The sequence below is a fragment of the Rhipicephalus sanguineus genome, chromosome 6 (genome assembly GCF_013339695.2).
Source record: "Rhipicephalus sanguineus isolate Rsan-2018 chromosome 6, BIME_Rsan_1.4, whole genome shotgun sequence".
NCBI classification, from domain to species: Eukaryota; Metazoa; Arthropoda; class Arachnida; order Ixodida; family Ixodidae; genus Rhipicephalus; species Rhipicephalus sanguineus.
Window position 1 is genome coordinate 2,622,823 of NC_051181.1, and position 26,971 is coordinate 2,649,793.

General features: G+C 46.3%; 1 protein-coding gene across 1 annotated transcript in view; it reads left to right on the forward strand.

The window, feature by feature from the left end:
* Window positions 1–26,971, forward strand: part of LOC119395570 (sphingomyelin phosphodiesterase) — a 661,730-nt gene that overhangs the window by 467,082 nt on the left and 167,677 nt on the right. Inside the window, exon 9 of the mRNA XM_037662549.2 lies at window positions 15,348–15,430. Within this exon, the coding sequence (XP_037518477.2) occupies window positions 15,348–15,430 (83 nt within the window). The remainder of the gene's footprint in view (window positions 1–15,347; window positions 15,431–26,971) is intronic.

Consider the following 26,971-nt stretch of genomic DNA (forward strand, 5'->3'; position numbering starts at 1 on the left):
AAACATGCGCTGGCAAAGAACGAGTGCTGATAACACCCCAAGGTAATGCTCGATGAAAGCTTCAGCGTAAAAAATGCTGCGTATATCCACCGAGGATTGAATACTAGAAGCTACCGCCCACGTCACTGAAATGCTAGACTTCACCACGAACCGACGGTTAATGGTGCTTTCGTTTATTGCAAATATGTCGAGAGCACCGTCGAGCACCATGACGCAAAATTGACGTCGGCGGAATTACCAGATGGCGCCCTAATTTTGCCGGTTTGCTCAATAGCCAATCAGCGCGAACCAAAGGCGACACTTTTGCGATTGTCGCCTTTTGAGAATACGGGCCCAGAAGTGGCACCTTGCGATTTCTCTGGCTTTCCGGCGCGCGCGCACTTGAAGCGAGCGAACGAGCAGGCTGGCAGGTAAACAAGGATGCGCGTGCGCATTGCGCGCTCTAGGGCTTCGCAAGCAGCCGTGAGAAGGCGCCTCGGTGCTGCCTGCCATGCGCTCTCGTGGTCCGTAATATTTTGACCGCCAAAGTACTTCCTTATATTCACAAGATTTCTCACAATGTCAAAAAGTTCCATCGAGTTGAGGCATGGGGTACGAGTCGTGTTCTCGGGTTACGTAAGGTGTCACGCCTTTGTGCAAACATTTAAGACCGAAAATTAAAGGGCGTTTGCACCACTCGCCAGTCCACTAAATTCATCGACTGTATCACAAATGTCGTCTACTGCATACCACTTTCTTGTGGTAGCGTGCACATAGCGCAGACGGGGGGCTGTGTCAATGCTCGCTTGAAAGATGATACATCTGTCACTTTAATAGGAGGCGCAAACTTGCCAGTCCATTGCAGAGCGTGCGGTTGCTCACCCATTTTTCATAATACCGGCATTATTGGTAGGGGAGCCACGAAATGTAAAAGACAAATAACTGAAGCGTGCCAAATGCGAAAACATGGGCATGATCGGTGTGTAACTGTGCCTTCTTTATCGTTATCACGAAAAGAGGTGACGTTTTTAGAGTAACGTAATTAAAAGGTCCCATGCGCTGCATTTTTATCTGCACGGTTTTTCAAGGCGCATGGGCGTTTTGGATGTGCTTCGTTTGTCACATGCCCACCGCTCTCACCTCTACATCATCATATATGTGCGCATGTGCATCTTGGTTTTCCTTTCGAGTAGTTGTTATTTCATTAAACTGCTAGTAGTGTCAGCGCGTGTGGTCGTCGAAAGTTCTCTTCTTGTGTATTGTGTCTTTAATGGCTGGTGTGCTGGTTAAAGACGTTCGTCACTTTGTCTTTAAAAGGGGTTTAAAAGGTTTAAAAGGTCTTTAAAAGGGGTTTAAAAGGGGTTTAAAAGGTTTAAAAGGCCTTTAAAAGGTTTTTTTTTAAAACCTTTTAAAGATGAACTTCAACCAACTCGCCCAACTGTCCCTGCTACGTCACTTTGTTTGTTGATGACGGACGAGAAAGGATTCATCTAGGCAAAAAAAAAACTTTATATTGTACACTAGAGGAGAGAGAAAAGGGCTAGAAGAAAGAACTATATATACAACACTAGACGCCAAGCATCACGCAACATGCGCGAGAGTAAGTCCGGAATCAATACACGAAGAGTCCGGCTACGCTACGAGAGCATCGAACGCGTATAGTTCCTGATTCGTGGGAGAAAAAAAAACGCCGTATCACTGTTTGGGTCCTCGTCGTCCCAGCATGATGCGGTCGTCGACGTGCGCGAGGGCACAGGATGCACGGCTGGCACGCTTGATGGCACACGGATGCGCTACCGTGTGCAGCGCTGTTGAGTCGGAAGTCGCGGCCAACCCAGCAGTATAGGTCGCAACTTCCGAGGACCAGGATCAGGCCACGACCCGCGAAGACCGCACCGGGTAGGCCTCACCGACGATCCTGCCCTCGGCCACTGCACCCAGGGAGGAGCCGTTCGGCAGGCCTCGTCCTTGGACCTTGAACAGGCCACCGGAACTGGACCTTGGACAGGCTACTGGACCTCGACCTGGCATGGACGTACTGCTCCAACGCCCGCCTCAGGAACGCCGCCCGGAGCTCGTCACCTTGCGCGGCGCACCGCTTCGTCCGCCTTCGTGGCCTGAACCCGCGAGCTCTTCTCCGCACGTTTCTTCTTTTAGGGGCGAAGCTCCTTATGCCGTGGTTCTGTCCATCCTCCGTTTGTTTGTAGCCTTGTAGTAGCCACCTCTAGCTCGTGAGAAGCGCGCGTTCTAGTATGCAGTAGAAGACGAAGACGACATTGACGAGTGAGACTCTCGTGCGTGTTCGCCTGTGTGGCATTCTTTCTTCTTTACTGCGCGCGTTCTGGTATGCAGTAGAAGGAGAACACGACGTTGACGAGTGACACTCTCGTTGCGTGTTCGCCTGTGTGGCGTTCTTTCTTCTTTACTACGTCTCGTGTTTTCAACGACACGCGAAGACAACATTTCAGATGTAACGCGCCATGAGGCTCCCTCGTGGCACGCTTTTGCCCCGCCACGGTGGTCTAGTGGTTATGGCGCTCGACTGCTGACCCGAAGGTCGCGGGATCGAATCCCGGCCGCGGCGGCTGCATTTTCGATGGAGGCGAAAATGTCTGAGGCCCGTGTACTTAGATTTAGGTGCACGTTAAAGAACCCCAGGTGGTCAAAATTTCCGGAGCCCTCCACTACGGCGTCTCTCATAATCATATGGTGGTTTTGGGACGTTAAACCCCAGATATTATTATTATTATTATTATCGTGGCACGCTTTCTCTTTAGCTCGGAGTCGCCAGATGGAAGACAAGGCTGCGGAACGGAGGGCACAGAAGGTGGCGGGAGCGCGCGCTCGCAGACAGAATCCTGAGGTGAGAGCCAGCGAGGCCGAAGCTGCACGTCGACGCCGCGAAGCAGAATCCGCCGTTCGAGCCCGCGAAGCCGAAGCTGCTCGACAAGCTGCACGGCTGCGGCGAGAAGACCCCGCCATTCGAGCCCGCGAGGCCGAAGCTGCTCGGCAAGCTGCAGGGCTACGGTGCGAAGACCCCGCCGTTCGAGCACACGAGGCCGAAGCTCCTCGACAAGCTGCAGGGCTACGGTGCGAAGACCCCGCCGTTCGAGCCCGCGAGGCCGAAGCGGCTCGACATGCTGCACGGCTGCGGCGCGAAGACCCCGCCGTTCGAGCCCGCGAGGCCGAAGCTGTACGGCTGAGGCGCGAATCGGATCTTCAAAATGTGAAGGACCGTGAAGCTGCGAGAAAGCGCGCGTACCGGCAGGCAGAGCCCGAGCCTGTGCGAGCACGTGAAGTGGCTGCAAAACGCATCAGGCGGGCTCTGCCCGAAGGCGCCGACGCGCGCTTCCAGCGGGACTTCCTTGATAACAGTTTCCGCCATAGTTGCAGTGTGTGCAACAGATTGTGGTTCTCAAACAAGCTAGTCACCATATCTTCCATCAAGAAGGACCACGCTCGCGCCACTGCCATCGCTGTGTTGCAGCGCGAGTTCGCTTCGCCCACTCATCATCATTCACCACGTGGATATGCTGTGATCTTTTTCGTCTCTTCTTCTTCCTGTTTGGTTGTCGCCTTCGTGCCACCTGCCCTCCGCTCGTCTTCTTCAGTTTCGGTTATAATTTTTGCTCGGCGCCTTCGATTCCTTCCAGTCACTAATCGTGCCTAACACACACCTGCCTTCTGTGCCTTCTCGTGTCCGTGTTTCCTTTCGCGCTACACCAAAAGCTGTTCAAATGAGTAACCAACAAGCCCACGTTGCAACCCTCATCAACTAACACACACCCCTTTCGTGTCATTTCCTTACAATATCCCCCTGCTCAAGAAAATTGTTTAGGGGGGGAAACAACGTTTCACACGCGCACGAGGTGGAGTAGACAAAAGTAAAAAATAGCTAAAACAGCAACATTATTTACAGATGTTCAGTTCGTTATTGAAAAGGTGACTTAACAGGGAAAAAAAGTGTACCACCACTAAACACTAACGAGCGAAGAAGTCAAATGCGGCTGAGGTAGTCGGCACCTACGTTGTCGGCGCCCTTGATGTACTCAACCACAAAGTCGTACTCACTAAGCAATAGACTCCAGCGGAGTACTCGTCTGTTGATTTGTTTTGCGGAGTTTGTGTAAGCGAGAGGCTGGTGGTCAGTTTGCAGCACGAATCGGTTTCGGAAGAGGTACACATAAAACTTTTGGATAGCCCACACAAGAGCCAGCGCCTCTCTTTCGATAGTTGAGTACCGTGACTCTCGTTCGAAAAATTTACGGCTTGCGTAGGCAACTGAATGCAACATGCCGTCGTGACGCTGCATTAAGACGGCTCCAAAACTGGATGAAGATGCGTCCGTGCGCAATATGAATGGCTCTTGTAATTTCGGTGATCGCAATACCAGACCAGATGATAGTAGACACTGTATTGTCACAAAAGCTTGTTCATGGCATTCTTCCCAGATGACCTTATTAGGACCTCGCTTCCTAGTGAGTTCCGTTAGAGGTGATACTACAGCGGAGTAATTGGGGACAAAATTCCGATAATAACCGGTTAAACCAAGAAAGGAGCGAACTTCTTTCTTCGTCTTCGGTCTCTTTGCAGCCTGAATCTTCTCCAATGTTTCAATCTGGGGTCGGAGGAGATTGTTCCCGACGATGTGTCCCAAGAATTTCACTTTGGCAAAACCACCTCACTTTTCGAGGGCTTTATTATCAGATGAGCTGCCCTAACATGTTGCAGAAACATGGTGAGAGTTGTGATGTGCTCGTCCCAAGTTTGAGTGGTTATGAGAACATCGTCAAAATAGTGATATATGTTCGGTATTCCATCCACCACTCGTCTCATTAGACGGGTGAAGACAGCAGGTGCTGTTTTTATGACGAAAGGCATGAATCTGAATTGGTAAGGGCCAGAAGAAGACTAAAATGTGGTGAGGGCCTTCGATGCTTCGTGCATCGGCACCTGCCAGTACCCTTTCGTGAAGTTGAACTTCAAAAAGTAGCGGCTCGGACCCAGTTTGGCAAACATCATGTCCACTCGCGGTATCGGTTCGTTGTCTGTAACTACGACTCGATTCAGCTGTCTGAAATCAATGCAAAGTCGGATGTTCCCGTCTTTCTTCTTGACCACGACGATTAGAGCTTGATACGGGAACTTCGAAGCCTCAATGATGCCTTGTGATAGCATGTCCTGTACTTCTTTTTCGAGAGCTTCTTGGAGGTTAGTCGCTACTAACACATTTTATAGGTTTCCCGTTGGTGCAGAGCAACAAAGGGAATTTCTCGCTCGTCAACAGTGTCTGACTGCACAGTAACGGCAGCTTGCTGTGCTTCATTTTCGGGCTCCCTTTCGTGGTATTTATTGACAAGGTTAATGTGAAAAAGACTTCTCCGAGCTCCGAGATCTATCTTGTAGTCATAGTCGCTGCGTTTTTCAAGCACCGTGAAGGGTCCCTTCCACGTCAATATCAATTATTTCTTATCTCATGGTAGCAACAGCAATAACTTGTCTCCGGGTGATAGCTGTCGAACTTTTGCTTTCCTATCGTAATATTTCTTCTGTGTTATTTTTGCCTTCAGGAGTTCTTCATGTGCTACCTTTCATGTGTCCTGCAGTCGCTCCTGGGGATCTATAACGTACTCGTATGTTGTTTTCGTTTCGGGATCAATGTTGGCCCCTGTTCACAGTTCCTTAATGATCGACATTGGCCCGCGTACAAATCAACCGTAGAGGAGATCAAACAGCGCGAAGCCAAGGCTCGTTTGGGGAACCTCACGGTATGCGAAGAGCAGGGGAGCCAAGTATCTGTCCCAGTGTTGAGGCCGTTCTTGAGACATGCGGCGAACCATTTGTTTCAGAGTGCCATTAAATCTCTCCACAAGTCCGTTGGCCATGGGGTGATAAGGCGTTGTGGGTAGCTGGCGAAATGAAAGTCGCCGACCGAGTTCCTGCATGAGACTCGAGGTGAACGACTTTCCACGGTCGCTCACTATCTCACGTGGCGCTCCAACGCGGGAGAACATCTCTACTAGTGCTTCTGCTATGCGCTCTGCTCGATGCTTGGTAGTGCCACCGCATCCGAGTAAGGCGTAGCGAAGTCTACCATCGTTAATACATACTTGTTGCCCTTGGATGACGTTGGTGACAGAGGGCCAAAATATCGATGGCAACCCTCTGAAAGGGTGTGTCTATGATGGGCATATTTCGCAATGAAACTCGTCCGACGAGGTGTTTAGGCACGGCACTCTGACATATGTCGCACGACTTAACGAACCGTATGACATCAGCCTGTACTCCCTGCCAATAAAACTCGGTAAGGACACGGTCTGTTGTCCGTCCTTGCCCTTGGTGACCAGACAGAAGGCCTTCATGAGCCATCTTCATTACGGTGTTCCGAAAATCTTTGGGGACTAGAAGTTGCTCCAAATCTCGCCGTTCTGCCGTGCGGTGGCGCCGGAAAAGAATGTCGCGTACCAGCACAAACTCAGTGACTGTTGACTTCTTCGATATGATTTTCTTCCCCAATGCGGCGAAGGAGGTTTTGTGGCGTCTGTGTTCTGTAAATTATGTACTCTTCCCAGCTGATATCCAGGGGTTGGATCCGAGGAACAATCGGTTCACTGGGTTTTCTCTTTCTTTTCCTGCAGCCGCCGACGCGTCATCTTGCCGTTCTTTATCCGATGAGGTTGCATCTTCAGGTTCTTCTTCAGGGTGAACTGGATCACGGTGAATTCTTGCTAGTTTTGGTCTTCGTGCTGGCTGCTTCGGGACTGGTTGTGGATCTGACAGTACACATGCAATATTGCCAAGCACTGCTCCATACAACGGATTCTCCATACAAACAGCAAGCACCTGACCCTTGAAAAACGGACCTCGACCGGACCTACCGGACCTCGACCTGGCAGGCACGTAGTGCTCCAACGCCGGCCTCAGGAACGCCGCCCGAAGATTGTCACCTCACGCGGTGCACCGCTTCGTCCGCCTTCATGGCCTAAACCCGCGAGCTCTTCTGATGATGATGATGATGTGCCTCTACACATGGCTCGTATCCACACTGGGGGATTGGCCAAGAATTATTGATATGAATTTTTAAAGTTACAACTAATGATTACACACAAACGGCAAGCAAACATAAAAAAGAACGAGTGCAATAATTATTTGTACATTCATCCCAGACTTCTCATCCTACCTAGAAATTAGAATAATGAAATTAGTGTGTTACCAAACGTCTTATTCTTTTTATTGATTCTTTTTTCTTATTGATTCATTGCTACTATCGGAACACGTTTCCAATTAGGAATTTCAAAACGCATTCGTTTTGTTTCATGAAGGAAAGCACTAACAGCATCAAAAACATTCCTGTGGCTGACGCCTAAATCCGAAGCACCGAAGGTGAGAATAGCGTCTATTGTTAAGATTATCCCCAGCTTAGCACATGGAATTTCAAGAAGTCTTTTTGTTTGTAATATAAAGCGGCGACACGATAAAAAATAATGCTCTATTGATTCGATTTCTGAACAAAATTGACACAGGGGAGATATCGCCAGACCAGCCCTGTGTGCATAGATTCAACGGGGGCACTCGGCATCGTAATCTAGTTAATATTACTTCTAATTGTCTAGTTTGACAGCACTGCATTTTTCATGGAAACTTTAAATGTCTAAATTCTGTCCATGAAGTTATTGATTCTATGGCGTCTGCTCGAAGGGAAAATTTCCTATACCTAATCGCAGTTATGCTGGCTGCTACAGGAAGGACCGAAATTATTGGACCGTTCAATGCCGTTCTCGCTAGTGTGTCGGCCATTTCATTTATTTCTAATCCACAATTGCCAGGTACCCATAATAATTTTAAAAGTTTTAACTGTGGAGGAACTAGCGTAAGGAGCGTTTTTAAGGCAATTGATTTTGATGAAGTTGTTAGAGGCGTACATACCGACAGGGAATCTGTTATTATTATTGCGCATTCGTCCTTCAACGCTAGTTTTCGCAGCGCTAGTATAATTGCCGAGGGTTCCGCTCCAAACACAGGTGTGAAGTCCGGCAGTCTTAACGAAAATGACCAGCCAAGCGAAGGCGAGTAAATACCAACGCCTGCCTTTTCGTCAATTACTGAAGCAACTGTGGCTTCTATATTTCTTGTTCCTGCGTGTGTAAGATAATCCTGCAGCCTACTATTTAACACCCTGTATGATCTAAATGTAGGCTCAGAGGGGAAAATCTCATCGAATTATATTTTAAGATTCTGATTTGACACATTTGCTGCAGCTACATCTCGAATTTTCACCTTTAGCCTCTCTGCTTGCTTTTGAACAAAGACAATCTGTGGTGTACGAAAACGTGGCCAATGAGCAAGAAAAAAGGAGTCTGGCTCACTTATAAAAGCATATTCAGATCGTCTTAACGGAAACCTCTAAAATTTTAAATATGTCTGCACCGTCAGGATTCGAAATCGACAAGGCAATGTTGGCAAGCGCACTTCCTGCTACAGAACGTTGATTGCTACAAACCTTGGGAGTCCCAGAGGCAGTCGCAAGGCTTCTCGCTCCAGCATAACTAGAGGCTTAAGTTTGTACGCAGGGCCACCCGAGAACAAGACATCCAAATTCTAATATTGGGCGCATGTACATTTTATAGACCATCACCGGTGTGTCCCTACGTAGTCCATATCGTCTGCTGCTCAGCCTACGTAGTATGCCTAAGGCACGTTGTGCCTTGGATACGATACTCTTTATGTGTGGAGTCCAGTTTAAGCGGCCCATTATAAATGATTCCCAAATATTTTAGCGACTCAACCTGCGGAATTGGCTCTTGTTTATATAATATTGAAATTGAGATGGGATCTGCGCTTTTATTTACATTTACGGACATGCAAATTCTATCTAACCATACCTCTAGCATACTCATTTATCTCTGTAATTTCTGATATAGAGAATAAATATCACTATCAGCCGCGAAGAATGCAATATCATCAGCATAAACATATACCTGCACGTCCTGGCAATTGGGGATTGAGCTCATTAATACATTAAATAATACTAGAGACAAAACTGCTCCTTGGGGGACTCTGAGAGTCTCATTGAACATTAATGATGCACAGCCATCCTTGTAACAATAAAATTCTCTTGCCCTCAAAAATTCGCCCAACCACGCAATTATATATTGAAGGAAATTATGCCTCTGTAAGTGGTCCAATAAAACTGAATGCTCCACACTATCATACGCTTTGTCTATATCTAACGTCACTAAAGCTGCGTGTTGCCTTCTTTTCCGAGCAAGTTGAATACGGCTTTCTAAGTCAGCGTGTGCACACAATATTTAACAGTGTACCCTGAATCCAATTTGATTTGGATTTAACAATAAATTATCCGCCATCCAGATTGAAATTCTATTATGGAGCACCCTCTCTATGTGTTTTACCATATTAGAAGTAAGAGAAACAGGTCGAATGTTTTCTATGGTGCAGCCTAATCTTTGTCTTTTTTGTACCGTAATTATTTTAGCTAATTTTCAATCGTATGGAATTCAGACATATCTTAGCGAATAATTTATAGTGCCTAGGAGGTCACACGGTGATAATTTGAATAATATCTTTATCATAGCAACCGTAATTCCGTCCGGACCTGGAGCAGACGAGGGCAAATCTTGAATCACTAGACATAAATCTTCCAATGTAACTTTAGCAAAATCCACCGTTAGCGCTGGTACTTGCAAATTGTATAACTTATTTGATGCATATCTACTTTCCAGGCCTTTAGCTGTGCCTTCCAAAGATTTCTTCATTTCGTCTGATGACGTAGTTTCACAATCTATATGAACTGGTGATGGTAAAATTTTTCGTGATCTCATAAACCTAAACAGCGATTTTTTGTTCTTAGATTTCGATAGGTAATCAGAGTGTTTCCTCTCATATGCTTGTTTAGCTAAAGGAACTATGCGTTTAAATATTTCAGCGTAAAAGTTGTAATCGGACCAATTTTGGGGGGACTGGTTATACATAAGCTTTTTCCAAGCTGTCTGTCGTCGTCGGTAATCCCGTGTACAATCTGAATTCCACCAAAGACTACCGGAAGTGGACTTTGCCGACTCAACAACAAATTCTGATTTTTTGTACGTTCTTTTAATCAATGCACTTAGCCTCATAGCTTTTATATCTTCTCGCTCGTCCGAATGTGTGGTCAACGCATTTTCTAGATATTTTTAAAATTTTCCGTAATTTATAAATACTCGAGTCTCAGAACATGATGAAGTTACTGGACAAACAATCTCAATTATTACTGGCAAATGATCGCTGTTGTTGGCACAGTCCATGGCTGTCCATGACAAACTACTAAGACGAACTCACAAACCTTAAGTCCAAGGCAGAACGAGATTGCGCACGAATGAAAGTAGGCGTTCTAGAATTAAGGCAAGACAAGCTGTTATCTACTGTCCAATCCCACAATCGATTGCCACAGCTATCTGTTCGAAAGCCCCAACACGTATGATGCGAGTTGAAATCCCCCACCAGAATTTTATCTTTACACGAAGATGTAACTGCGGAGTCCAAACATCCAGTATCTTGTAACCCTGTAGGAAAGTATGCATTTATCAACAAGAAAGGCAGGCAGCCTGGCAAAGTTATTTCTAATGCAAAAATTTCGCTTTCAGGTGACATATGCTTATATGCAATTGTTGCCTTGAGGCTTATTCTATTATTGATAAAGAACGCCAGACCTTCGCCTTTCGATGGTTGGTCTAGCCGGAAAGATCTGAATCTGCTTAATTGAAAGTCTGATGCATTGAGAGCCAGGTTTCTTGTAGTGCAGTTATATCTGCAGTGAATTTCGATGCCAAGTACACCAAGTCAGTTACTGCTGAGTGAATTGATCGGCAATTCCAGTGAAGAATTTTGAGTGAGCCTATGGTTTTGATAAAATAGACTCTGTAACTGGCTTGCTTAAAATGCTTTCTTTTAAGAAAGCGCTTTTAGTCAGGCTATCTTTATGGTACTTCTTGGTCTTTGAGTGGGTTGGCGAAGTACCTTTTTTAGTCAAAGGGGATCTTGAGCGTTTTAACGACCGTGGATCCATCTCCATCTCATCTGAATCCTGCACATCATCTATGATATCTTCACCTTGATACTGTCCAACAACGGCGGATGTACCTGCAGACTGAGCATCGTGAGATGAGATAACTGACACGTCCTCATTTGATAGTCGTGAACTGTCACTGTATTGAGGTGTTAACTTTTTCTGCTGTGCTAAATATCTGTGCCATCTGGTTAGTGATGATTTGGGCCAGAGACTCGCAAAGGTGCCCAGCCAGGCGTTCCATCGCCTTTTCCATCCACTTGACGATCGCTGCAGCAATAGCAGCGGAGGATAGAGACCCTTCCATTGATGGCATATGGCGGGCAGTAACACTAGCGTAACCTTTTAATCTCGTCTGTAATTCAGCTACTGCTTCTCTGCGAGAACAACGTCTTCGTTCTGCTAATTCAAGAATTTGCAGCTCACGTGCCTTTGCGGCACAACTTGAACAGTCTGCAGCATGAGCTTCATTACAAAGGCAACACTTTTCTTCCTTACTTTGACAGTCACTGGAATTGTGATCCTCCCCACATACTCGACACCTGACAGCAGACCTACAACTTTTTATGATGTGCCCATAACGCCAGCACTTTAGGCATTTGAGAGGACGAGGGGAAAGGTGTTCTACCTTGTAAATTAGAGGCCATGCCTTAATTTTTGATGGCCGAACTGACCCTGCACATGTTACTATGACAGTCTCGGCTGGTATTTTGTTCGTGTCTACCACACGTCCACACCGATGAACCGAAATAACACCTGCTGGAGAGAACAATTCTAGTATTTCAGATGGTATCATGTTCACGTCTACGCCACGGACTAGACCTTTGGTGCATGCTAAATGTGGTGGAATGTATGCGCTCACCGAAGTGGATGCGAACATCGAACACTTTATAAGGTCTTGCACATATGACTGGTCTGGGGAAAAGTAGAGTATACCCCCTCTGACGAACTGACGGACCTCAGTTATGCTCTGGAAATGGGCCGTCACCGACCGCAATTCCGTCTGGATTGCTTTCGGGTTCTCCATCCGAATGACGCCGTCATTGGTATGGACGAGAGCTATAGGAACGGAAGAGATGCCGTTGCGCAAGAAAAGATCCACTGGCAACTCTTGGGGAGCAATGGAATCCGACCAGAGGAAAGCCCCTGGTGCTGGCGAAGAAAAGAGCATCCTGTCCGGTCTGAACTGCACTAAAATGCACTTGTCAAACAACTATTGCACTATGAACAGCAAAGAAAATACCAAAAAATGAAAAACAGCTACTTCATTCTTGGCCACTACCCCAACTGCGGGGAACTGCGGCGTGACAGCCAACCGGCACACAGCCGTGCTTCTTCTTCCCCTGCTGCGGCAACTGACCTCCGCACGTTCCTTCTTTTAAATGCGAAGCATTTCTTAGCGAACCTCAGGCACTTTGGCCGTTTCTATCTACGTACCTATCTATCTAGCCGCCTACGTCTGTGTGCTCTCCTGGTCGTCTCCATAACCTTTAATACACCAAAATTTGCATAGCCAGGGATCAGTGTTTGGCGAACACGATTCACTGGTCACGACATGAAGAACGCAAAAAAATTTGGCAGATCCCACGTACCGTGGGAATCGATGTTATGCGAAGCATGCGCGGGATGGTGACTGTGGCGCAACTTTTCACATTGAGCGAAACGTTACGGAATGACGCTAGAGAAATACGGAAATGGTATACGCACACTCATATGTTGAAGAGTCGCATATCTATTATATAACCCGTTGTTTACAGTTGCGTAACGATGGCAACAGCAACATGGGTGTTACGAACCCCAGGCGCGGTAAGCTGATATGTAGTGCTTATATTCTTCCATACTGGATAACGCGAGTCCGAGCAGGACAAAGAAGGAACACAGATGCACAGGACAGAAGTTACTTGCAACTAAGCTTCATTCAGGAATGTTTCCCTAGATATATATACAGCCGCCGAGTGGCACGTGCAGGCGCACTGCAAGTGCATTACAGTCACAGTTACAGTTGTAATGCTTATACTTGTCCGTTATGACGGAGAACGCACACACGTTTCACGAACCCGTGCTTATGTGTAGAAGGGGTTCTTGACAGTTCTTGAACAAGGTCGTCATCAGCGTGATCAGTGAGCACCAGCAGCTGGACCGGACTTCTTGATCGGATGCGTTCGTGATCGCGGTTATGAGGAGCGTAAGTGTAGTGAAGTGTGAGGTACAGTGCAGCTGGTGGAAATCTCGGATGTCTCTTACGATGAAATGATTTACGATGCCACCTGTTGTGGACGCGGCAGCGAAGTCTTTTGATGCCCTCTCCACACCCAATCCGTCTTTCACGCAGTATAAGGACCAAGCGCTTTTGGGTCTTGATAAATCAATGTTGAAGTCACCGATAATGATGAGAGGCTTCGTGCTCTCAGCAGATTTATTGTAGGAAGCATTGACGCCGGTTTTTGCGTAATCCACGTGGTCCACGTTGCGGACCCGTGGACGAGTGGATGGTAGTTGAGCGTCTTCCAGGGGTGTTCTGTCTTCAGTTTCCTCACTTTCCTTGCGTCCGCCGCGGTGGTGTAGCGGTTACGGTGCTCGACTGTTTACCCGAAGGTCGCGGGTTCGCTCCCGGCCGCGGCGGTGGCATTTTGATGGAAGAAAAATGCTAGATGTCTGTGTTCTGTGCGATCTCGGTACACGTTAAAGAATACCCGATGGTCAAAATTTCCGGAGCCCTTCGCTACGGCGTCTCTCTTATCGGATCGTGGTTATCGGACATAAAACCCCAACAATTATAATTATTATCCCTTTCCTTGCGTCTCAATCTGTGTGTTCGCGGTTACTGTGTTCGTTGAGACTCTGTATCACCTGTGGCACATACCCGCATAACATTAACTCTGGTTTACGGGTATGTGCCACACGTGACTGAGAGAAAGGGTTTCATGACGTACGCGACAGGTATTTTGCGTTATTCATATCATGACCAGTGAATCGTATTCGTCATACACTGATCCCCTGCTATGCCAGTTTTGGTATATTAGAAGTTATGGAGACGACCAGGACAGCGCCCAGACGTAGGCGGCTAGATAGATAGATAGATAGACACGTAGATAGAAACGGCCTAAGTACCTGAGGTTCGCTAAGAAATGCTTCGCATTTAATACGTGTCGCGTACGTCATCAAACCCTTTCACTCAGTCACGTGTGGCACATACCCGCATATCAGAGCTCATGTTAGGCGGGTATGTGCCTCAGGTGATACAGAGTTTCAACCAACACAGTAACGGCGAACACACATTGACACGCAAGGAAAGTGATAAACTAATAATTGTGGGGGTTTTATGTCCCAAAGCCACGATATGATTATGAGAGACGCCATAGCGAAGGGCTCTGGAAATTTTGACCATCTGGCGTTCTTTAACGTGCACCGAGATCGCACAGTACACGGGCATGCAGCATTTTGGCTCCATCGAAATGTGACCGCTGCGACCGGGATCGAACGTGCGACGTTCGGGTCAGCAGCCGAGCGCCGTAACCACTACACCACAGCGACCGACGCAAGGAAAGTGAGGGAGCTGAAGACAGAACACTCCTGGAAGACGGTCAACTGTCATTCACTCGTCCACGTGGTCCGCAACGTGGACCACATGGATTACAAAAATCAGCTTACCGCGTCTGGTGGTAGTAACACCCGTGTTGCTGTTGGCATCGTTACGCAAATGTAAACAACTGGTTATGAATACATATTCAAATATTCAACATACGAGTGTGCGTATACCACTTCCACATTTCTCTACCGTCATTTCGTAACGTTTCGCTCAATGTGAAAAATTACGCCACAGTAACCGTCCCGCGCATGCTTCGCATAACACCAATTCCCATGGTACGTGAGATCTGCCGAATTGTTTCTTCTCTTCTTGTTCCTGTTTTGTTGTCGCCTTCGTGCCACCTGCCCTCCGCTCGTCGTCTTCAGTTTCGGGTTGCATTTTTTCTCGGCGCCTTCGATTCCTTCCAGTCACTAATCGTGCCTAACACACACCACTTTTGTGTCATTTCCTTACAGCTGGGTTCGTCGATTTCCCAAGCTATGTACCAACATGCCCAACACCGGACTATTCCTCACATTTCTTAGCATATGTTACTGTACTCATTTTACTTATCATAGGTTCAGTTTCTCGGCCACGATATATCCATTAGTAACACGAAATGACTCTTGCCAATTTCTGTTCGTCCCGTTCTGTCGGACCACCATATAAAATTGTCGTAATTAACCACACATGTCAAGTTTTGTATATACCACTAAGCAGTTGCTATCCTCGGCGCAGGTGCACATCATCGGCCATATTCCGCCTGGACAGGAGGACTGCCTGACTGTCTGGAGCGACAACTACAACCGTATTATCGAGCGGTAGGTAAAGTGGCGTCCACAATGTGCACGCACAGGATGTGCTTCACAGCAAAACGTCATTGCTCGTAGAGGATGCCACAGCAACAGTAGACGTCTAGAACCCAAGAATGTCTCAGACATCCATGGGGATATGGATAAGGTTTAATATGGAGACCATTGAACGTGTTCTAAGGAAAGAATGAGGCCTAAAAGCAGTTAAGAGAAATCAGGGCACAGGCGAATACCAGATGCATGCACTAAGAGCCAGAAAAGCAACGACACTACAAATATCAAGACAGCTAAGTTAGCTAAGGTGTTCTACAGAAATCTGTAAAGTAGCCGGAATAACCAGGGCCCTAACGCAATAGGTAGTAGCCCAGTGGAATCGGATATCCCACCAGGGACGACAGGGAAAGCAAGGAAGGCCTTGGAGAGAATCCAACTGCGAGGTGCCGCAGCCGAGCATCAGGCAATTCAAAGACTGCGGACAGATGGTGCTAGCAAATATTGGGGGACCCTTAAGTTTCCCCTAGTGCGCACTTCAACCGCTAAGTGCATACTTATTAATGTGTATTGTTACACACACACGAGCGCGCGCGCGCGCGAATGGTACAGGTTTTTGATCTAAAGCAACAGTCGCATGGCCTCCAAGATATACGCCGCGCGCTTGCCATCTCGGAGGCCATTAAAAGTCGAGACATATTTCTCACAATACCTCACAGATGGCAGCACATTATCTAGCGTTTGCTGTTTGCTTGATCAACGCCTCCTCTAGAAAGCCCATATCAAGCCCAGGCTTGATATGTTTTCCGCTAGATGGAAATAGTTGTCCATTTTTAGAGCTTTTTGAAAGCTCGTGTGTGTTTTTAGCGGCGATGGCTGCACTATCCCGGCCTTTTTCGACGTAGTTTGATGGCCTCGAAAATGCGCCTAGAAATCGCCGAATGCGCTCGTTTTCGTCGCGACACCTGCCGAACAAAATACGTTAAGGAGGCTCCTTCCACTACGTGGCATTTATGTAGCGTTTTTTTTTTTTCCGAAGCAGCTACAAGTAACATCGTGGCTTTGTGGTAGGACACCTGCTTGCCACGCGAACGGCCTGGGTTCGATCCTCAATGGGACCGAAGGTTCTAGTTTTTAATTTATTTGCTTTTTTTCTCGATTTTTCGGTTACGGACGATTGTTCGCTCACAACCAACGGGGCCGACACCGACGCCGACACCGGAATTTTTGCGACACGAGCTCTCTAACGCTATCGCGTTAAAACTGGCCCTCCTGTGGTGTTATGCTGGATGTCCCGAGCTTCTCGTGAACACGAGTTTGCTTCGAGCTCACACATCGGCGGTCATGACACGAAGATAATGTGGAGCGCGCGAAAACAGCGTTAAGAAAAACGGCCACAAGAACGCGCATGGCGTCACGAACGCATTTGCGGCATTTTTCAATCGAGCATCGCGTTAGAGTGTACTAGAATATTTTGAGTGGCGCAAACAAAGCCGGCGCACCATGCAAACCGGTGTCCCGTCTTTTGAAGAAAGTAGCGGCGGCGCTGGCGTCGCATTATCTTGAAGACGGCCGGGGACGCGACACGCGTAAATGAAGGAACGCGCGCGTCTACCCTCTTGCCCGGCCGCTCCGAGGAAAGTTGGCATGTGCCGACTCGCTTGCGTTCGTGTCTGTGAGTTGCGCCGCGCATCAGTGACAAAAAAAAAGAACAGCGTTTAAATCACTGCTACACGCTCGGATGCAAGACTGTGTACGCCCGCATGAACCAAGGCCGCAAGATATCGCTTTTTAAAGCTCCAAATTAGTGTGTCTCGAAGCGCGGAGAAAGCGTCCTTCGAGGCACCATACTCCCGATGATAAAGAACGACAAATTGTGTGTGGGAAAGAAATTTCTGCCAACTTGACAAGCCCCTAGGTGCCGATTGCGCTGTGTGTGAATTTGAGCCTCACTTCATCAAGAGAGATTATACGTGCATGTAACTAACGGAGCGGAAGTTCGAGTGCCCAGAGGAAAGCCGTCTATTCGACCTGACGCGGTGCCGGCAATTTTACCGAATGCACAGTCATATCTCTCCAAGGAAACACCGGCACCGCGGCCTCAGACAAAACGGCGCCAGCTTGCGTCTGACGATCACAGTGAAAGGAAACGACGTCACCCGACGAATGTTCAACAGTCGCTACTGCGAACGAAGGCGGTGAAAGGGGGGTGTGGTCGTGGGCTTTGCTTCTGAGCAAGCCACCTCCTAGTTATTTTAAAACAGCGCACAAGCGGGACATGAAAGGTACCACACTACCGCACAAACGGGACACACATGTCCCGTTTGTGCGCTGTTTTAGAATAACTATGTGTACGTACCGACAAGCCCGCCTTGCCACTGTATTGACGTTCAAGCCGCCTCCGTTGACGACCTGCACAAATTCGCCGTTACATTGACGTCGTGGGCAGTGCGTGAATTCCCTGAGCTTAACGGTGTATACGTTGCGTGCAAGTTGAAGCTATATGCTTAGAGCAAATTTCAAGAAACGGCAGGCTAACAACAGCGTTTTCTAGAACTGCATTATTGTCGCGCTTCACCACAGCACGACAATGTACAATCATCTTGCGCGTCGTAAAAAAAAAGAAAAATGAAAAATAAAAAAAAAATCAACAGTTCTGTGTACGAATACAACCGATGAGCGAAGCTCCGTAGACATCGAACGCGACCGACCATGTACTAAGTTCTGAAACGGTTTATTTGGGCTGCGCGCCTTGTTTGTTGCGCGCCGCGCGCCGTGTTTGTCTTTTTTCTTGTGCCGCGCGCGGCGTTTCACTTGTATTTTTGCGCCGGCACCGCATCTAGAGCTTCGACGGCGGGGTGCCGGCGTAAGAAGCGTCGCTCCAAAAAAAACAAAAAATTCCAGTCTGCCAGGGGCTCGCACGGCGCATATTTGTTATAGCCGGCACGTTAATGTAGTTCAGTTGCGATGGAGCGTCCATTTCTACGTTCTTTTAGGGGCGAAGCTCCCTAAAGCGGCACCCGTTTGTCCCCGTCGTAGTGCGTAACCAGTCTTAACGCTAGTACCAGATCTTGACCTCCAAGGTGGTGCCGGTGGGAAATTTCTCCTGTGCGTTGTTGAACAATAAAAACCCGCATTTCCCCGAAGGGGAGTATGAGGAAGTGCGAAGCACGGGGTGATGCTATGAGGGGGCGCGCGCGACTAAACTGTAGAGCCGAGCGAAGGAGACGGCCGCGAGAGAGCACGCGCCAGGCGGCGTTGCGCACGCCCGAGATGTAAAGTCCCTGGATATTTTTGGGAAAGTACCGTCCTTCTTTTAACCGAGCCGCCACGCCGAGCACCCTCCTCTCCCGCCTTCCACCTCCCCGCTTCACGGGCCGTTGCCTGGGAAACGCGCGCGTTATCTGCGTGACATAGCATTCTTGATAGGAAGTGGCGCGTGCCGGGTTATAGGGCCGGCGCCCGCACGGTGGTCGTTTGGGAGAGGAGATAGATACGGTTTGGACACTTGGGAGAGGAGGGTTGGACACTTGGGAGAGGATATGGAGGAGAGTGTCGCTACTTTCTCTATATCAAGGGACTTTACCGAGATGGGGCTCAGGTTGTTGTCGAACTACAGTCGATCGCACACCGCGCAGCTATATCCGAAGCTGCGGTCCAGGAAGTCTCGCTTGAAGCGCGCGTCCGGCCGATCGAATTCGAGGGCCCGCGCTCGCTCGCGCATCGCGCGTTCCCGCGTCAGATCGGCTTCGGGGTGCTCGGCTCGCTTCGCACGCTTTCGTTCGGCGTCTCGCCGCCGGCCTTCATCACCACAGGCAATGCGCGGGGCGCGCGCAGCCACGGAGCGGAGGGCGGAGCGCGCGCAGTCACGTGGGGCGTGACGTCGCTGCGCCGTTGCTACAGACGCTCCTCTCCGCTCCTCGCGCCGTTGCTATGGGACGGCGGATTCAGGGTCGCTTATAAAGTGCATTCGCACTTAAAAAATTCGCAGCGTGCGCGTTAACTAAAAGCCGAATTCTTCTGTCTCTCATTCCCCATTAGCAGCCATTGGCATGTTCCAGTAGGAAACGTTAGTAGAAGTAGAAGTGTAAGTGTTAGCTAAAAGCCGACTTCTTCTGTCTCTCATTCCCATTAGCAGCCATTGTTTCCCAGTAGCAGCCAGATTTCTCCTGTGCGTGATTAAACAATAAAAATTTTGTTCAAAACTCCGTTGATTGATGAAATAAACCAACGAAAGACGCCAGATGTTTTCTAAAAGCAAAACGCAAAGACGCCAGATGTTTCTAAAGCAAAACAAAAAGACGCCAGCTGCTTAACGAAAGACGCCAGATGTTTCTCCTCTCCTACGGTCCCCCCCCCCATCTTGCCTCGCGGCGCAGCGGCGCCGATGCAGGCAGCGTCGCGAGGCAGCGTCGCGGCAGCGTCTTGATTGAAAAAACCGACCGCTCGCGCTGCACAACCGTTCACTGACCACCCCGTATATATAGGCACTGGATTTTGACCTCCAAGGTAGTGTGTGTGTGCGATTTCTCCTGTGCGTGATTAAACAATGAAAATTCACAGCGTACATGTAAAATAAAGTGAGCTGCAAGTCGTCATAACTCTCATCGAACCTTTAGTATAAACGCGCCCGATCTCACGTCGGTAATGATGTACTGGGCAGAATTCACGGAAGATTCACGGTTTACCGATGAACCTCCGCAGCTTCGCCCACTCATCATCATTCACTCCGTGGATATGCTGTGATTTTTTTCAGGGGCGTAGCCAGAAATTTTTTTCGGGGGGGGGGGGGGTTCAACCATACTTTATGTTTGTTCGCGCGTGCGTTTGTATGTGTGCGTGCCTATATGCGCAAGCAAAACTGAAAAATTTCGGGGGGGGGGGGGGGTTTGAACCCCCCCAACCCCCCCCTTGGCTACGCCCCTGATTTTTTTGTTTTATCTCACCGGCTCTGAAACGCACCGGCAAGCAGGCGCCTGCAATGCCGGGGGACCCTTTCAAAAGTAGTCGACTGCAGCGCCGCTGCCATTTTCTACACAAAATGGGCCGCTCCACGGCAGCCGGTTGCGCCACTCAAAATATTCTAGTACACTCTAATCGCGTGCTTATACTCCGTTTCACAAGCTGTTGGCAGCGTTGCGGAAGGTACGGGCGCCCTCAGCCAATCATGACAGAGCGCACTTTATTTTTATTTATTTTATTTATTTTCAATACTGTCGACCCCAGTCATGGAGTCATTACAGAGGGCATATTGTACATTGTATTCATTCATAACGACCACACAATAACATTCCAAGTAACATACGGGTTCACTTACACTGTTGGTAAACAACAACGAAATATAAGGAACAATAAATTTTCTACACTGAAAAACAAGGCGACATTCGTACCAAAATTTGCTGTACACTGTTATAAAAATATATAGGTGTGTAGCGCATCTTTAATATCGGCACAACCATCACTATCTACAAGTGTGTCCGGCAAACCATTCCGCATTTTATTTGCGCTAGGAAAAAAGAAGAGACTGAAACGAGAGGCATCAATTTGAAACGCGCCAAATTTTTCGGTATGCATATCAGAGAGCAGGACAAATGGCGGTGACAGAATCAACAATATGCGCAGTTTTCTAGCAACAAACTCAGGAAACTGCTGACTTGCGCATACGAAGCCAGGTATTTGAGCGATGGATTGAATGAATTATTTTTTTTTTTTTTATCCCTTCATTTTACCAGACGGAGGCGAAAAGTTAAGCCTGGCCAAGTACTGTCTGGCCTGCCACAGTGCACTGTGCAAAAAAAAAAAAAGAAAGAAAGAAAAGGAAAGAGGAAAATAACAAAGTATGCGAAGCATTGACACACTATTGTAGGTTACGCATTGTTTCTAACACTGCGTTGAATGCGGATAATGTGTCGGCATTAGTAGCGTTTGCCTTCAGTTTATTCCATTCGCGTATTGTTAGTGGGAAAAACGATTTTCCAAAAACGTCGCTCTTTGAGGAATATTCTTTCAGACTGTATTTGTGCTTATGACGGGTAGGGCGCGACTGTGAAAATGTGACGTACTTAGAGACATCTACCTTGTAGTGGCCATGTAACAACTGGTACAAGAACCTCAGGCGCGCCTCTTTTGCCCTAGTAGCTAGTTTATCAATGCCAGATGAAGCCAGAAGGTTAGAGGGAGAATCTGTACGTTTGAACTTGTTGTGTACGAACCGTATGGCTTTGCGTTGTACTGCCTCTAATTTACTAATACTACTTATTGAATAAGGAAACCAAACTACGTTGGCGTATTCTAATACTGGTCTTACGAACATGGTGTAAGCCAAGAGTTTTGCGGGCGCTGGTGCAGTTCTAAGTCTTCTTTTTAGGTAGAAAAGTTTACGAAGTGCGGCCGCAGTGACGTTAGCTATGTGTGTATCCCATCTCAGGTCAGATGTTAATGTAATGCCTAAGTACTTATGCTGCACAACATTAGTCAGTGGTGCACTATGAATGGTGTAAATGAATTGTGATGGATTCTGCTTACGTGTTACCATCATAGCTGCGGATTTTTTTACAATAATGGACATTTGCCACTTAGCGCACCAATCCGCTAGCTTAGTCAGACACTCATTGAGGTTAATGTGGTCTGTGAAGCTGGTTACTTCCTTATAAATAATGCAGTCGTCTGCAAACAGCTTGATATTACAGTCAATGTCTGACGCGAGGTCGTTTATGAAAATTAAAAATAATAGTGGTCCCAAGACGGAACCTTGAGGGACCCCAGAAGTTACGGGGACTATGTTTGATATGTGACCTTCATACAGCACGAACTGTGAGCGATTTGTAAGAAAGCTTTCTATCCAAGAGAACAATAACCCCTCTCCTATGGCACTTTTCAATTTTATTAGTAATTTGCTGTGACATACGCAATCGAAAGCTTTAGATAAATCAAGTAAGATCATGTCTGTTTGGCCGCGATTATTTATGGTGAAAGCTAGATCATGAACTACCTCCGTTAGCTGCGTAACAGTGGACAGGCCACTACGAAACCCGTGTTGGTTAGGAGACAAAAATTTTATTTTCTCGAGAAAAATAGTTATGTGTTTCAGGATGATATGCTCTAGTAGCTTACATGAAATGCTAGTGAGAGATATCGGCCGGTAATTTGACACCAATGACTGTTCTCCTGATTTATGAATAGGTATTATTTTTGCAATCTTCCAGTCATCTGGAAGCTGGGATGTGGTAAGCGATTTTCGAAAGATTAGCCCAAGAAACTTGCTACACCATTCCGCGTACCTTTTAAGAAACTCGTTAGGAATATTGTCTGGACCACTCGATTTTTTAGGATCTAAGTTAAGAAGCAAGTTCAGTATTCCTTCATCTGTGACTTCGAGGTGATCGATGATTGGCGAATCGAGGGATAATACTGGAGGAATGATACCATTATCGGTCGTGAACACTGATTGGAAAAAATTGTTGTATTCGTTAGCCTTTTCCGTTCTTTCCTCTGGAGCCGTGTGCGACTGTGTATTATTGCTGCTGCGAAGGTATCTCCAAAATTTGTTTGGATTGCTTTTAATAAAGCTTGTAAGGGTAACACTAAAGTAATATTGTCTGGCACTTTTCGTTTTTTGCTTAAACGCTGATTTTGCGCATTGCAGCTTCTGCTGAATGGATGCTTTACACTTATGATTTTTCGCAGCCACACGCAACCTTTTTAATCTACGCTTTGCCTGGATAACCTCACGTGTTATCCAAGGATTATTCCTTGGCGCTTTCTTGTGTTTCTTTGGTATGAAGTTAGTGACGCAGTACATAACAGTAGATTTGAAACTTAGCCAAAGTCGATTAGTATCACTGGATGTGTCAAAAGCTAGCTGCAAAAAGTTTTCGAACTCATGCGCGAGATAGGTTAATACGCTGTTATCGTCAGCTCTTTTGAAATCAATCACAGTTGATCCACGCTGCTCACAAGCAATACTAGAACCAAGCGGCAGCAAGCATATGACTATGTGATGGTCTGATATGCCGTCAACTACATCAGTTCGAGCACGATCTTCCGGGAAATGCTGACTAATCAGTATCAGATCTAATATGTTCTCGGCAGTGTTGTGCAAGCGGGTTGGAGATAACACGATTTGCTGAAGGCTAAAGTTCAACATTAGGTTTATAAGGGCGTCTGAGGTAGATGATGTGTGGTTTAGCGTAGTCCAGTCAATGTCTGGGAGATTAAAATCTCCCATAAGCAGGATACGAGAGTTGCGAACATGACACTGCATGAAGTCATGAACTGCAGTTATGCATTCGTGTCCGGATGACGGGCTTCGATAAACGCATCCAACGAATATAGGAGTGCTATCGCAAAGAATCCGGCAGAAAATTGCTTCAGCATCTGTTACAGCTGGAAGCGACACATATGAATGACATTTCTTTATGAGTAGAGCGACGCCCCCGCCACGAGAAGGTCTATCCTTTCGGATAACGGAATAATTTGGAGGAACAACTTCACTATCGAATATCTCGGAAGAAAGCCATGTTTCTGTGACACCTACTATGTCAGGGCTGTGTTCTAGTAGAAGATTTTCGAGAGCATCTATTTTGTTTAGAACACTTCTTGCGTTAACATTCAATATAGTCAGGGCTTCGGTTTTGCGTGTAGACGAGCTTGGCGAGTTTGCGGCCTTGATGGTGCCTCGTCCTTTTTTTGGATGCGAACCTTGTCGTTCTTTTCTTCATCCCAGATAAAGGCTTGGTTATTAATGAATAATTTGTCAAACACCAATTTCAATTCAATTCAATTCAATTTTATTTCATCTCAAGGATGAGGGCAGGCTCGGGAGAAAAGTGACGTTTGTCACTTGAGGAGAACCCGAGCCTCCCTAATACATGGCAAGCAACGAGGACATGGGTGAATATAGACCATGAACATATAGGCAATGAACATAGACCATGAAATGTTTGGCGCAGTACAAGTGGTAAAGATGCACGTACAGTAATGCTATGTACAGAGACTAATATACGTAAGCAGTTTCTTACTGCACAAATTCCGAAGTACAATGCAAAATGTGACGGAATACATAATACTATATATATGACAACAATGCTATGCATAGAAATTGCATATACATATACGCATATATATATATACACATATACACACACATATACACATATATATAGACAGTTCGAGTAATGCCTGAACCACCATTTTCTCGATTTTCACGGTAAAAGCACTTCCCTAATGTCACGTGTGCTGCAATTTTCCAGGATTATTTTTGCCTGTAGTAATTTATTTAATAACAAAGGAACAGTAAAACACAACATTTGTCGCCCAAAATTTGTTCTACAGAATGGAAGGTTCCAGTGTTGTTGGTGACGAGTAGGGTACGGAATAGCATGTGTTTCCAGTACAAAGATATCTAAGAAGGCACGATTGTTATGAAAAAGAGATTGCTTATATCTTATTGCTAGGGAATACTCGTAAAGTTTGTGAATTGGCACAATATTGTAGCGCTGAAACAGTTCGTCAGTGTGTGCATAGTAGTCCACATTTGCTATAAACCTGATCGCTTTTTTTTTGTAGTCTGTATATTTTACTTATGTTAGTTGCTGTCGTACTTCCCCATACCAAAAGACAATAATTTACATGCGACAAAAACAAGCTGTTATAAAGTGTTAGCTTAACAGAAACTGGAAGAAAATGACGCATTCGTGCAAGTATGCCCACACATTTTGATAGGTTGGTAATTAGATTATTAATCTGAGGATCCCACGACATTGTGCAATTAAAAAGCACTCCTAAAGTTTTAACGGTTTCTACAATTTCAATAGCCGCGCTACCTATACGTAATCTATTGCCTAAGAAAATCTGTCTCCGCGAATGAAAAACTACAGCTTTTGTTTTTGTTGCATTAATGAGTAATGAATTTCGTTCACTCCATGCGTTTAAGCTTTCCAACGTAGTGTTTATAAGTGTGGTCATGGCAGTCATGTCGTTACCTGTAAAGAAAATGCTAGTGTCATCCGCGTATATTATGTATTTAGGTTTATCACTGATCTTGACAATGTCATTTATGTATAGGTTAAAAAGCAGCGGTCCTAAAATGCTACCTTGCGGAACCCCTGTGGTTATTGCCTGGAGAGAGGAAAATGAATCGTTAATTTTTACACATTGCATGCGGTGCTTAAAATAAGATTTCAAGAGGGAAAGTGGAATGCCGCGAATACCATACATTTTTAATTTTTTAAATAAAGTATGATGACAGAGACGGTCGAAGGCCTTAGTAAAATCTATGAAAACACCAATGCAAATTTCTTTATTTTCAAACGATTTAAGGATTATTTCTTTCTGAGCTAGTAAAGCAGTCTCCGTCGACCTACCCTTCATAAAACCATGTTGAGATAGAGATATTATGTGAAACTTCATACAAAAATTCATGAGTCTTTTAAAAATAATTTTCTCCAAGCCCTTTGAAAATATGGGTAATATAGAAATTGGCCGATAGTTCGTAAGATCATTTTTGTCTCCTTTCTTATATAACACGGTGACAACGGACGTTTGCATTTGTTTGGGGAAACAGCCTGTGATAGACACAAGTTATAAATGTGAGAGAGCACGGGAGCTATAATATCGATTGCATGTTTGATCGGGGAAATCTGAATACCGTCTATGTCACGAGCGCTGCTCTGTTTTAGCGCGGAAAAAATTGAAACTATTTCTTGATCATCGGTTGGTCCAAGAAAGATGTTCTTTGTCTGTATTGTCATTGCGTCAGTTATATTTGTCTGCGCTGTTTGCGTCGGCTGTACAACGTTTATAAGAAAATCATTAAATCTTTCTGCAAGCTCTAAATCTGTAACCGCTCGACCATCTATATTTATTTGATTAACCCCAGGAGAAATCCGTGTCCTGTGAAGCAAAACGTTAAGTTTCCTCCACAGTTCTGCACTCCCTTTGCAGTTGTCTGCATGGAATTGTTGATTTAAGTAATTTCTTTTTTCTTTCTTGATGAAGGCATTCACCTTATTGCGGTATTCTTTAAACGCTTTTAAGTCTGACGTATCCTTAGTTTTTAAAAACCTTCTGAATAGCTTTGATTTCTTTTCGATCATTTTTAAACACTCGCGATTGATCCATGGTTTGCGACTTTTACGGCATTTCTGTAGAACTTTTTCTTTAAAGTGTCTAAAATAGACTTTTTTAAATATAATCATGAATGTTTCATAGGCTAAATCTGCTGTTTCTGAAAGGTATACCGCACTCCAGTCTGTTTGGGAAAGGCTTGTGTTGAATGCTGTTAAAGTGTGAGGTGTGATATTTTGAACTGTTCTAGCGGGCAGTGCTTGTGGTTTTTTTATTGCACTGTCCGTAACAAAGTAGAGTGCAAAGTGGTCGCTAATGTCACAACATATTACACCAGTCTCAACGTTATCTTTGTTTACGTTCGTAATAAATAGATCGATTAACGTTTCCGAGGTAGGTGTGATACGTGTGGGAGCTTCCGTTACTATATCGTAGCCACTCGACTCGACCGTAGACACAAACGTAATTGCGACAGCAGACGACTCCAGTATG